This window comes from Phyllostomus discolor, chromosome 14 (genome assembly GCF_004126475.2).
Source record: "Phyllostomus discolor isolate MPI-MPIP mPhyDis1 chromosome 14, mPhyDis1.pri.v3, whole genome shotgun sequence".
NCBI classification, from domain to species: domain Eukaryota; kingdom Metazoa; phylum Chordata; class Mammalia; order Chiroptera; family Phyllostomidae; genus Phyllostomus; species Phyllostomus discolor.
Genome location: NC_040916.2, coordinates 16,340,011 through 16,353,204, shown reverse-complemented (window position 1 = coordinate 16,353,204; position 13,194 = coordinate 16,340,011). Strand labels below are relative to the sequence as shown.

Below are 13,194 nucleotides of genomic sequence, written 5' to 3'. Positions count from 1 at the left end.
CTAACCTGTCCCCAAACCTTCCCTGGGCCTGGTGGGGACAGGTCAGCATAGACCCTCCTCCGTGCTCCGTGCAGCCGATGGAACAAAGCCAAGGACCAAACAGATGCTCAGGGTGAGGGGCTCTGTCATCCAGGTGTGGGGTCAGGCTGCACGAGGCAAGTAGAAGAGGGAAGAACCCTGTCTGCACCTTCACCTTAAAAGTGGAATGATCCCACTTTTACATCCAAAAACCAAAAAAGCAGAGAGCAAGGGAGGGAGGAAGAAAAGAGAGAGAAAGGAAGGAAGGAAGGAAGGGAGACGTGATCAAGTGTTAAGGGCCGAATGTCCCACTAAAAGCTGCACGAATAACAAGCATGTGTCTGAACCTCATGAGCAATGAAAGCAAAAGACACTCCGTTTGGGGGCTGCCCTCCAGCAGCCTGTCAGAAAAGATCCCCCAGGAGCTGGAGCCTTCACACTCCAGGGTGTGAGCTGCAGCGGCAGAAAGGCTTCTGGTGCACGCAGACACACATAGGTACACACACGCACGCACACCCTGCGGGGCAGGCTACGTGCACACCTCAGACACCCGGTCCGACTGTCCCTGGGTGAACAGGAAAATGATGCCAAATTAATGCACATTTGAAATCCCTCTCTATCTAATGAAGCCGTCAGCAATTTTAATTTCATTTTTCATTTGTTAGTTAAAAAAGCAAGAGAGAGAGAGAGCACTTAGCAAATAATTATCTCCCGGACCTCCACGGGTGCTTCTTCAGCTTTATGCTGTGCTTGTCACCAAGTGTGATTGGAAATAGCACGGCTCCAACTATTCGCCTTCATAGAGATTTTTTTTATTCTCAGGTTTAAAACCTAGCAAAGTTGCTTTCTCTCCCCCAACCCCACCCCGCCACTGTCATTTGAGCAGGGGGACACTACCCAAGGTAGGAGAAGGCTTTACAACACAGGGGACCTAGCCCCTCCTCTGGTTGCTCGAGCCATTTCAGCTTCGAAGCAGCTTTATGTAACCCTGCAGGCGGTGCTAGCTCCAACCACCTGCCATTGGTGACTCGCTATTGCCACACCCCGATGGTTACTGCACACAGCATCCTCGAACAAGGTGGCAGAAGTGGGTCCAGCCTCTGAGACACCTTACTCCAGGTCCTTCCCTGTAGAGAGGAGGAGACAGATTTCCCAAGACACGGGCATTCCGTCGAGGCTGCCCAGCTGTGGCGCAGCAGAGCTGGGTCACAATGTGACTACCAGCCGAGGGTCTCAATTGTCCCGAAGTTTTTTCCCCCGCTACACGGAGACAATGCTCTACACTAAAAGCAGCCCTTCTGCTCCTAGAAGTGAGGGCTTCTACTGTCGACACGACGGAATTTAAGAGGGGCACCGGATGTCGGGGTTCTAGCTGCAATCCCTCATTTGCAATCAGCACACTGTATTATTTCTTGTGTTAATTATATGCATGCCTGTTTTCTCAGATAGCTGCAGGGGCCACCGGGGAGGGACTGTTCTACTCTTCAGCCATCCAGCTGTTTGGCATGGATTTTGTACACAGTGGACACCCAGCTACGCCTTTGGTAAGACAAACCAGTGCCCAGAATACCCAGCGGAGCAGGGATGGCCGGCAGAGAGGCTCTGTAGACCGAGAATGGGAGCAATAAGAATAATCTGAGTTGTTCTGAAATTGAAAACTTAGAGAGGACAGCTACCTAGGCATGGAGAACCACCAGGGAGTAGGTTCGAATCTAGACTAACGCACTTTTCTCCGGAGCCCAGTCATCCAGCCGGTCTCCCTTCTTTACTTTTTAGGACATTTTTGTTGTCCTCACTGAAAGCCACGTGCACCTCTGATCAACCGCTGTCCCTCCTGAGGGACCAGCACACACACCATCCTTTCAGAAAAGCTTAATCAGCCCTAATGGAGTCACAACACTAACCAGAATGAATCAGACTTTTAGAAAGGTGCCAGCGCTCATCAAGGAGACCTGGGCTCCAGCTCTTCCACTGCCTTCCCAGACAGCAAGCGTTCGAGTCCTAAACCTTGACATTCTGCCAGTGACCCTGCACAAAGACCCTTTTCTTCTCAAAGACATTCACTTGGTTGGCTTTTTCATTTCTGTAGTAAACAGAAATAAAAAGTGAACGTCAGACTCCAAGGAGGATCACAGAGCTGCAAAGTCCAGAGAGCGCATTTCTGTAGCTGTTTTCCAAAGAAGGAATCTGGCGCCAGCCTCTAAGCCCTTCAGTGGAGTCCTCATCTCAGAAGAGTGTTACTGAGTTTTCCTGCAAATCAAATGCATCCCGACAAAGGCAGAATCAAGTGTCTTCAGCTCTAAAAGTCGTTGAGTCAAATGAAACCGAACCTCTCACATCTCCAGGTCCTGCCGCGGCAGCCACCCAAACACAGCCAAAGCCTCCACCCCCATTTTCCCACCAGCACTCTGTCCATAACGACTCGGTGTTAGTAACTGGCAGCAAACTGACAACCTTTTTCTCAAGGCACATTTATTTTGCATTTGATAATTAAGAGCATCATTTAAAAAAAAACACCACCTTATCTTTACCAAACACCTCTGAGTAGAGAACTCCAACATTATCACAAAGTGTCCTCCTAGGAAGAGCCTCATATCTGGGTGACAGAGAGCACACAGGTAGTCTATCCCCGTTTTAGAACGAGGAAACAGCCTCAGGGACTTGAAACAAGTGACTCAGTCATGACTCTGAAGTAGAAAGGAGGCTGCAAGGTGACCTTGAATCAAATCCAGCCGGAGAAGGTATAAACCCATACTGACACTTGTTTAGCCTCGAACGTGACTCCTGAAAGTAAGCCTCACAAGAAAGCAAGCGTTCCCGTCAGATCGCAAGCGTTACCGTGCCTATGCCGTCACCTTGGCGAGTTCACCACATAAGCTTCTGTTGGGGGTATAGCCATATGTTATATACCGTAGTCTGCCGCTTTATTTTCCTTCCTGAGTATAATCCATAGACACTGAAATGACGCTCTCGCAAAATGACTTGCTGCAATATGTGCTTCTCCCTACATTCTGCATTTCAGGGTAAAATCTATTCACGAGCGTTTGTTAATTAGCCTTAGGATTAGCGGCAACTCCTCACTCAGCTAGCTGAACGCTGAATCACTTTCCAAGACGTCTTCTGAAGACTGGCGGGGGACCCCGTCAGGCCCCCTCAACGATCTAGGGGCTGATCTGGGTGGAAATCAGCTGGGCTGGGTGGAAACTGAGAGCACAGGTTTGACTGCCGACTAGTGAGTGCCCTTCAGAGCACAAAACCCTGCTCCCCGACCCACCGGAACCTAGTCTCTTAACTAAAAGCAGCCCTGCTGCTCCCAGGCCAACCAAGACGTCTAATGTTGACAAGATGAATTCAAAACAAGATCCAAATGTCTGTGGGACACCTTTTTCCCTCAAAAGACCCTTCTCTCTCCCACCCCGTGTATTTAATGCCACTGGGATTTTTAGAGCCTAGAGAACTTGGACTTGTTTATGATGAGGAGAGAGCCAGGGCTGAAGAGTGTGGCCATTTTCAAGGTTCCCTTCCCCCAACACTTCCTGCCCCTGTGGGAAACAGAAGGCGCGAAAGAGGAAAAGGGGGGGAAGTGGAAGAGGAGGGTAGCAGAAGTGTGTCCCAGGAAGAGGGGCACCCGGTCAGAACCTGAGGGGCCTGATGCATCTGGGGTCGTAAACGCCACAAGAAAAAAACTGCCAACTTAAGTGAGCAACAAAATGCACAGAACACGCATTTGGCTGAGAATAATTCCTAAGTGTCTCCAGTGCCCTGCGCACAGCCATCTCATAAATTAAGATCTGGGGCGGGAGCTACACTCTCTCGTTCCCCTAGCACCCATCACTCCAACCCCCTAAGCTATATTTTTTTTACTAAAACTGCTGAGAACATAAAGGCTTCTTGGGACCATATTTTCAGCTCAGAAAACAGAAAAGAAAACCCTTTTTCCATTGCATGTCAGTTGTGATTTGTTTTGCACCCGCCCCTCCAGGCAGGAGGCTCCGAGGGCAGGAGGGAGTGCGGGCGGTCAGAAACACCCAGCACGGCACCGGCCTGGGTCATGGCGGGCATTCGGTGCATCCCTTAGTAAATGAATGACATGCGGCAACAGGATGAAACCTGGATTCTACTCACACTTATGGGACAGAAGCACGTCAAAGGAATCGGCCCACCTCGTGGCTTCTTCCGTGGAAAGTCTCCTAGAAAAGAAAAACCGTCTCTCTTGACTATTTCTGAAGTGACCCCCTCTCCTTTGGGCGCCCCTGTGATGTGCTCAGAGGAACACACCGCAGCCCCACAGAGTGGTCTTCATCCGCCAGGGATTCCTGAGATTCTGTCATGGTCATACGTTATGTTCTTAAATAACTGATGCAAAAACAATCTGGGGATTGGAATTCAGCAAATTTAATATACTGGCTTTCAGTCTAAAAACACGAAGCTAAGCAAGTGCATGATCTAAAGATGTCAAGATAACAATGGAAAGAAACGGGTCTCGGAGGCAGAAAAGCTGGGCTGGACCTCTGATGCCATCGCCGGCACCTCAATCCCTTCACCTCTGTAATGCGGGCATCGACGCGCATCATGGAACGCTGGGAGGGTCAAATGAGGTGACACCTGTGACGTCACTGAACGCGTGCCTGCACCATAGAGGCACGGAATCCAATGATCTCCACCTAAGCAGATTCTAAAGGAGAAAGGAGCGTTCGTGTCCGAATAAACAGCCCAGGTTGACAACTAAGTAGGACCAAGAAATACCCTTCAGGGCAGCTTCAGCAAGCTGGCAGGTGATAACATTTTCTCAAAAGTCAGAGGAGTGAAAAAGTAGACTGAGTGAAGTCATATACCCTGGAAAAAAGGAAAATAACCCTCCTGTCACTCACGTTCGGGGATATAAAAGTCACAGCCAAGAGGCAGGAATCATTGTCCCGTGGTTCATCTGGTTAACAGCCCACGGAGAAGAACGGACTCTGTGTCCCCATGGAGGGGGTGCCCAGTGGCCCTACTACTCACTTCAGAGCACGGTTGGGCTTGTCAGGAAGAATCGCGGTGAAGTCGCTACAGGAGTCTGACTTGTGAGACAGGCATCCCAGGCGGGTCCTCATCCCTTTGTTCCTGCAGCAAGCACAGGGGCAGAAGGACGGGGACTGTCAGAGCAAGAGTCGTCAGCTCCATAAACGGTCCCCGGAGCTGTGGCTGCAGAAGCCGGCACTGCCTCCCCCACCCGCCTCCGGCCCCAGGGGCCCCTGTAGATTTCATGATCGGGAGGAGAAACACCTAGAAGATCAAGGGATATACTCACTCCCTATCCTGACTACAGAAATAGTAATAGGTACCCTGCCCCTAGAGGCCTGATGCTTTTTAGAGCTGACAGGCAAGTTGATGGAAGTCAAAGAAGGTCATTAGCTTGGAAGATTGCTAAATTAGGATTCTCTGTAGGGAAAGGAAATACAGTGATGACAAAACAGCAATCCATATTTTACTCTCCCACCAGGAGGGCGAAATAGCAGCAGCCGCAGCTCCTGATTGCAAAGGAGCGTGAGGGTTGCTCTCTCTCGAGATACGGGGTGCGTATCAGGGTCTTGGGGCACAAAGCTTGGGGCTTCAAGGCAAGTCAGCTGTGACGCAGGTTCTCCCCACTCACCCCACCGACCCGGGGATGTGCCCAAATGGCCACAGACCAGCAAGGTCCGTGCCTGCAGGTGAGAGGAAGAGGAGTCGGAACACTCCACCGTGAAGAACCAGCTCCAATGCTTTCATCTACTTAACTAAACTCTCTTATTGTTCTTTATATTTTGGCTTATCTCTATCAGCATGCTTAAAACTTTAACATACATGTTTACGACTCTCATATATTTCATTTTCCTGAGGTCCAGACACTTAGTCGTTATCTATTTTAGAGGACCCAGTGGAGAATTACGCTAATGCCTCTTTCTGAGTATCCAACATTGGGCCCTTTTTACCTTTAACCAGATATTGGCAAAGCACAGCCCTGGAAGATGCCTGTTTTTGTCAATAATGTTTTATTAGAACACGACAACCCCCATCTGTTTACACAGAGTTGAAAGCTGCTTTGGAGCCCAGAATTGGGTGGTTGCAACACAGACCATGTGGCCCAAAAGCTGAAAATATTTATTCTCTGGCCCTTGACAAAATAAGTGTACCGCTGTCTGACCTTTCACCCTGGCAACCCCTGACATGGAGGGCAGAGGTAAGTAGGAAGGGTCTGGTACAATCAGATCAGGACTTAGGAATGACTTATAAAAGGGGATTGCCAGGTACCCATTTGTAACAAGTCATCCTGGAAATGGGTCTAGGAGGTGCCACGCTCCATGTTGGAAGGACGTCCTTCCTGCCTGGCTCTCCTTCCCTCTCTTCACAGATCCCGGGCCTGGGTCAGGACATTCGAGGTCGTCCATTTCCACCCCTTCCTTTTACTTCACATGGGTTTCTATCCCAGGAATAAGTGTTCACAGAAATCTGACCAGCGTCCCCTGAGAGGGCATTTCATTTGGCAGGGATGGACAGCATGTGCAATCCACAGCCCAGCTCCAGGGAAGAGCTTTGAAAGGCTGAGGCATCCGAGTTCCCAGAAACGTCCCCTGCCCTGCAGAACGCTGGACCTGCCCATCCTGGGCTCCCGCCCCTCCTCCCAGCCAGGCGCACTGTGAAGCCATGGACTTGTGGCGTTTGCAAGCATCTGCTGTAGCAAGCATCTCATGTCCACTCGCGCTGACAAGTCACAGGGCACTGTGATGCCAGGCCATGCGAACAACAGACCGGGGCCCTTGAGTCAGCGCATTCCGTGAATCCAAAGGAAGCCCCTGCTCAGGCTGCAGCAGGGGCCAGAACCGACTTCCAGGGAGTCGGTTCGCTCCTCGGTGCCTTGAGACCGTCAGTCCCAGTCAGGTCGGCGCTCCCAAAATGCAAGGAAGAGGTTCCCCCAAAATGGCAGATCCATGCAAGCCATCAAACAAGGTGTAGCAGGGGACGGGGTAAAGAGTGCTACTTGTTGCCAGGACAACAATGTTCTTGACAGACACTTTGCAAAAACCTTCTATACATTATTCTTTGGAACAAATGGTTTGGATTTTTCATCTTGTCTAGCTGAGACCTCAGTTCTAACCTTTGAGTTAGATCTAAAATAATGGGAGCAGAAGCAAGAGCCAAAGGTTAAGGCTATTTTTTAAAAAAAAATCTAGGCTAGCCCTCATCTTTCTTCCCTGTCCCAGTAACTCATAGAGGTCCCATGATGGTTCGGTCAAGTTCATGCACACTGAGTTGCATCGGTCCCTGGCAGGGCTTGGCGCTGAGGCAGGCCCTGCTTGCAAGGCCATGACTTTGCAAAAAGCACCTCGGGAAGGACAGCGCTGTCCACATAGAGGCCTGGGGGGCAGAGGCAAGTGGCCCAGCCCTGGGAGGTGCAACTGCGGGGCAGGGGGGCGGTGGAGAAAGAGCGGAGGGGCAGGGGCAAAAAGACAGGTTGGCGTCAGTTACCTTCGTGGCATCAGTAAGGCGGCCATACAGGCACCCGCTTACGGCTAACCCTCTGGCCGGCGTGCAAGGACGTCAGGGCGGGAGATTGGACGGCGGGCCACAGGGATTGACCCTTTCACGTCCTCTCACCTAAAATCAGAGAATCTGCTGTAAGAGGGGGCCACCCTCTCCTATCTGAGGTGCTACAAATCCTCTGGTGGCTTTCTGTCAACTGAGTACTGCCCCCCACACACACCCCGTGCCTCACAAACGGCTGCCTGTCCCCAGCCAGAGCGACCAACCGAGGATGGACAAGACCTGCCTGTTGGTCGGGAGCTTCTATCTCCCCGGCTGCTGGCCATCCACAGTAAATTGGGACGCACACCCCAGGGGAGGAAGGTGTGGACCTGGCAGGCCTTCTCTTTGTCTTACTCGAGTGGGGCCCCGTGACCAGCCAGCCAGAGGTGGGGTTTGGGGGGGCACAGCACTTGCTCCAGATACATTTGATTGGCAGCTCTTCTGACTCCTGCCTCCCTCCCAGGCTGGGACCCGCCTCAGAGGTGGCGGTGTGGGAGCCCTGGAAAGGCGTGCGCCAGAGGGAGGCTGGGTAACTCCGACGTGGCCCCGACAGGCATAGTCACCGCACGGGCTTGCTCCGCTGCAGAGCTCACAGGCACAGACCGAAGAAATGAATATGCGAGTCCCTCTTTCTGGCCCACTGGAAGCTGCCTGACCTTCCTCTGCCCCGGCTGGCCCGCTCCTGAGCCGAAGCAGGAGGACATCAGGAAGGGGACACAGAGGTTGAGGACTGACAGTCTCGTTCTCCTGAGGGTCCCGTCCCCGGGGCTTCAGACCCTTTGTTCCCACAGAGGAGAACTGATAGGAAGAAACGTGAAGACGGCAGCCTATCCGCAAGGGGATCCCCTGGGGGACCCTGACGCCAACCCTTGAATCCATTTTGAAAGAAACCTGATTTAGAGAGATAAGGCCTCTATGAGACCCGCCTACATTCTTTTGATACTACCTGGGCCATTTCACAAAGACTTTTAAAAATACCTTTTCTAATAATACCCTAATTAATAAAATAACGAGATTGTTCTGCTAAAACTAAAAAAAAAAAAACAAAACCAAAAAAAGATAGTTAGACTTTTTTCTCCTGCAGTTAGACAGTATCCTCCTCGCCAAGGACACTGACATGGGCTGTGTCCCCCGACAGCAGGGGCATTTCCTTAACCTTGGTCCTAACCATGTGTACACCTGCTTGCTTAGAAGTCAGGAGAGCGAAGCCTTTTACAGCTGTAAGGACCTCTGAAAATCATTATTTTGGGCACCTAAGCCTCATTTTCTCTGGCTTGTGGAATATTGCCCCGGAGGAGGGGGAAGGCCATGCCAGGGGTCCTCATGGCCTTGGAGTTGACCAAAACCAGGGACCACCACCCACATACACAGCAGGCAAGGTCATTTGGGGCAGGTATCCCCAGACCGCCTGTCACTGCCTTGTCACCCTTCCCGTTTGCACTGCTAGCCCACGTGGGCTCGCTGGGGCGGCTCAGATGCCTGCCTCCCTCTCCTCCAAACCCAGCACTGCCCACCAGTGCCCCTCAGACCCTCCACCAGCCCTTTGATTAGCTTGGCCTCGGAGCCCATTGAATAAGGATCTGCAGGGATCTCTGACCCCAGCTTCTTCATTCGCCCCAGCAACTCAGGGCTCTATTCCCGTTTGGGCCTTGACTATGGCGGGGCAGAGTTTGGGGTTACCCATAGCCCAGGAAAACCAAGGGTGTGACTACAGCCACAGTTCACGTGCCCTCCTAGGTGGACATCAAGTTACAGGTGACTCTACAGGATGGGTCATATGGGAACAGAAGATGCTCAATGGGAAAAATAAAAGCAAAGAGCAAAGATGTATAAAGAGGGGAAGAGAGACTGAGAGCCTCGGCAGGGAGAAAGCAATCAATATGGAGAGGCAGGTTAATTAAATATGGATAATGCAATCAGCCCACACGGGCACCGGAGAGGAAAGGAAAAAGCAAAAGCAATACTCACTGTCTTTGACCAGTCCTCATGGCCTCCGGGTCTTTGCCAACGGGATGGTCAGAGAGGCTGCAAGTTGAGGAGCTCTGGGGAAAGAGCAGATCTTTCTTTTAGCAGTCAAATCCTTGGTGGGCGAAGGGCATGTGTGCATGCCACACGTCGACACACGCGGGCATGCACACACATCCACACACGCATGCATGCACAATCCACCTCCCACCACTGGAGCCGGGCAGCGAGCAGCCCTGCTGAAATCTCCTCTCCCGGTTTGTCACATGCAGTAAATACTGAAGCAGCCTCCACCCGGCGGGCGGCGGCTCAGCTCCGGGGCACAGCCTGCACGCCCATCCTCATTGGCAGGATGCTGGAGGTGCCCTGAGCAGAGCTTGCCTGGCACTCCTCCCGCACCTTCCTCCTCTGCTTCACTCAGCTGCTCCAGGCTGCTTTGGCTGAAGCTCAGGGAGAAGTCCCCACAGCCCAGAGCTGCCTCCCTCTGCACCCAGAGGCTGTGCGGGGGGCAGCGAAGCTGTAGGTATTAACTCTTTCCGGCCACCAACGAAATCGAGTGTCCAGGGGGCCCTCTACTAATGCGCTCTGCCGCGGGCTGGAGACTGGTTGCTGCTCAGGAAGCCGGGAGCGTAAAAACCGTGCCCCAGACAGCTGCTGGCAGCGGGAGCCAAGCCGAATCAAATCTCCTAATGAGCCAGGAGGAGGGGGCTGTCTTGCTGGGTGTGATGTGATGTGATAAATGCAGAGAGCAAGAAAGCTACAGGGCAGGTCACACATCTAAATTCCACCCTCTTTCTCCCAATTCCTATTGTGCTGCAGTACGGAGCCAAACAGCCCAGCCCTGAAATTAATTACCACAGCCCCCGACCCCGGCCACATCTCAGCTGTCCCCTTACTCTAGAGAGGCATCTCTCCACTCCCCACCACCAGCCCCCAGCACACCGCTCCTCACGCCTTGAGGAATTTCCACCTCCCCAAACACATATCCAAGTCGGTGCTCCTGCCTCTCACCTGGTTTTTCCTACAGTGGAAATTCACCTCTCTCCCTCATCCATCACCTAGCAACTCCCCCTGACTTGCATTTGTTATGGAGCGAGACTTTTCCCTTTGTTCTGCCCAATCTGCACATTATTCCAATTTTCCTGTCTTCTACGTTTTTTTCTCCCCAACTGCCTTACCCACATGGATCTCCACACTGCCTGTTCAGTTCGGGAGGAGGGCTCCCTCTTCCTGTCCCAGCGCTGTGGTTCTTTCTCTGAGTGTGGTCCCTGGACCAGCGGCGCTGGCATCACCTGGGTGTGTGTTAGAAATGCAAATGCTCAGGCCCCACCCCCACCCCCTCAGACTCAGAAACTCTGGGGACAAGGCCCGGCCTGCCAGGTGATTCTGAGGCACGCTCAAGTTTGCAAACCCCTGCCTGGGGTAAGGCTGAGCTTCTCCTCACTCCTCTCTAGGTCTCCAGCACCGGGACCCCTGCTCCCACTCAGGAACTAGCTCCATACGCGCCCAGCCTTTGCTGCAAGTCATTTCTGACACCCAGAAGGCAGCATTCGTCAGAGGCAGCACCGATCTCTCTGGAGAACGATGGCTTTTTAATAAAGACATTAGATTCCATTTGCCTAACCTTTTACAACGTGCAAAGCATTGTCATGTATCATCAACCCCATGCTCTAGTCACAGAGAGTGTTATTGTCCCGCTGTTACAGACGAGAAAACTGGGCTAGCCGGGTGGCTTGCCCTTTTCAAAGTAACATGACACCTGAAAGCTCAAGGAAGGACCAGACGTTGTTTTCCCTGACTCTCACATCAGAGCTTTTTCTACCCATTGCGCCGGGACCCAGTCCTCCCTGGCAGATCTGCCGGTGCACAGCCTGTCTTTTCTCAGTGAAATGATAGGATGCAATCGACATTCTGACGCTGCCTCTGCAGTGACTCATGGTCTCTCTCTGAAAACGTCCGCGGCGCCTCCCTGTTAGGTAAAGGGAACTTAGTGTTCACAAGTGAGATGCAAAAGAAACCTTCTCCATCCCTCGTGTCCTCTGCCTTGATCCCTGATGCCAGCTGGGGTTTAGGATTTAAGTGTCAAGAGAATACTTCGGGACATGTGGCAGGTGCCCTGTCCCATAAGAAACCAGGACACCGATAAACTAGTGAATAGAAGCCCACTGGTCAGCACTTCTCTGATCCCAGATAAGTTTACAGCATAGGATGGACCCATCCCTGGATTCCGGGCACATAGCTAATGTTTAATGAGCACTTAGTATGTGCCAGGCCCTGTGCCAAGCATTGCATTTGGGTTATCTTATTTGACTCTCACAACAAACTTAAAAGGCCGATGACATCTTTATCATCCCCACTTTACAGGTGGGAAAACAAAGACAAGCCATTTATAAGTGGCAGAGCTGGTGTCTTATACCAAACTTCATGACTCCAGCCTCTGCTCTGCCCCTTGCTTTAACACAAAGGCAGCGACATCACGGGACTCGACTACCTGTGCTGAGCTGATGGGACAGAGGCCTCCTTCCGGTCTCAGGCTGCCCAGCCTGGCTCCAGGATTGAAAGGTGCCGAGGAGACAGGCCAGGGCTGCAGATGGGCCCGAGTCTCCAGTGGAGGCTGACCAACCATAACCAGGCACCAGAATCTGCAATTAGCCTTTAGAGTGCTAACAGTCACAGGAAGTCAATAAACCAACCCAAATGTTTAAAGACATCATAATAATTAAAGTTAATTAGTCAGTTTTTAAGAAGAAAACAAGCATATAAAGAGCAGAGGTTCAGAAGTGTGTGGACACGCATCAGCCATGAGTAAAAAAGACAGAAAACTAAAACTAATCCAAACTCTTTTCTATTTTACCAAGACACTCCTAAACACCAAGGAGCAACCCGCCAGCACCCTCGTTTGGGAAGTGCAGGACAGGCACAGGCGTCCTTGCTGGGGAGGACTCTCACTTTAACCCTCCTTCCCACAGAGACACATGCATAGGAAATTCCGGGGGAAATTAAGCTGAACCGAGGGTGAGCCTTCTGGCATGGGCTCCTGTCCTGAAGGAGAGAACCGGGAAAGGTGGGCGGGTTGGAGCGCTAATGGGAAAGGCACTGACCTACTGGACTTGGTGCCTGCGGGCTTGGAGCCCAGACGCAGGGATACAGAGCTAGCTCTGGATTCTTTCCCGGTTACCGATCTGCAAGGTTTTTCCCAGGAAAACAGTCATTACAAGCCCTGCTCTGGCTTCTCAGACTGCCCTGGTTCTCCCGCTCTTCCCAGTCTACATTTGCCCTTCCAGGAAACCGTGCGTTGCAGGCACCAGCCACTGCTCCTCTCCAGGATCAGCGTTGCAGCCTTGCCTCTCCTGAGCTCCAGGCCGGTTTTCCAAACGGCCCCTCCCTCTCAGACACTGCAGGCACTGCTGCCTCGGAAACAACCGCCTTTCCCCCCAAACCCTCCACTCCTGCTGGGCTCCCTGAGTGCGTGCTCATGCCTTCGCTCCATCCTGGCCCCTCAGGGTAACAAGTGCAGGTGCTGGGCTTCTCTTCCTCCCGTCCCCCCCATGCTGAATTGGTTTTTAAACCTTGCCATCGCCTTTATGAACCATTTCTCAAGGCCATCACTGCCCATCCGTTGACACTGCCCTGCCAGAGGTTATTCGGCTCTCAGCACGGGGCATGGCT

At 52.1% G+C, this 13,194-nt stretch overlaps 1 protein-coding gene across 11 annotated transcripts in view; it reads right to left on the bottom strand.

Annotated features, from left to right (window-relative positions):
- The window catches only part of RGS8 (regulator of G protein signaling 8), a 38,633-nt gene that overhangs the window by 16,170 nt on the left and 9,269 nt on the right, over positions 1-13,194 (bottom strand). The window contains exons 1-5 of one of the 11 annotated variants that reach the window (XM_036015925.1): positions 12,627-12,870; positions 9,529-9,602; positions 7,504-7,632; positions 5,020-5,121; positions 4,144-4,208 (exon numbers count right to left, since the gene is read on the bottom strand). In XM_036015925.1, coding sequence (XP_035871818.1) covers positions 4,144-4,208; positions 5,020-5,121; positions 7,504-7,529 — 193 coding nt within the window. In that variant the 5' untranslated portion in view covers positions 7,530-7,632; positions 9,529-9,602; positions 12,627-12,870. The other 10 variants (XM_028530711.2, XM_028530713.2, XM_028530712.2 and 7 more) reach the window with 10 other exon arrangements.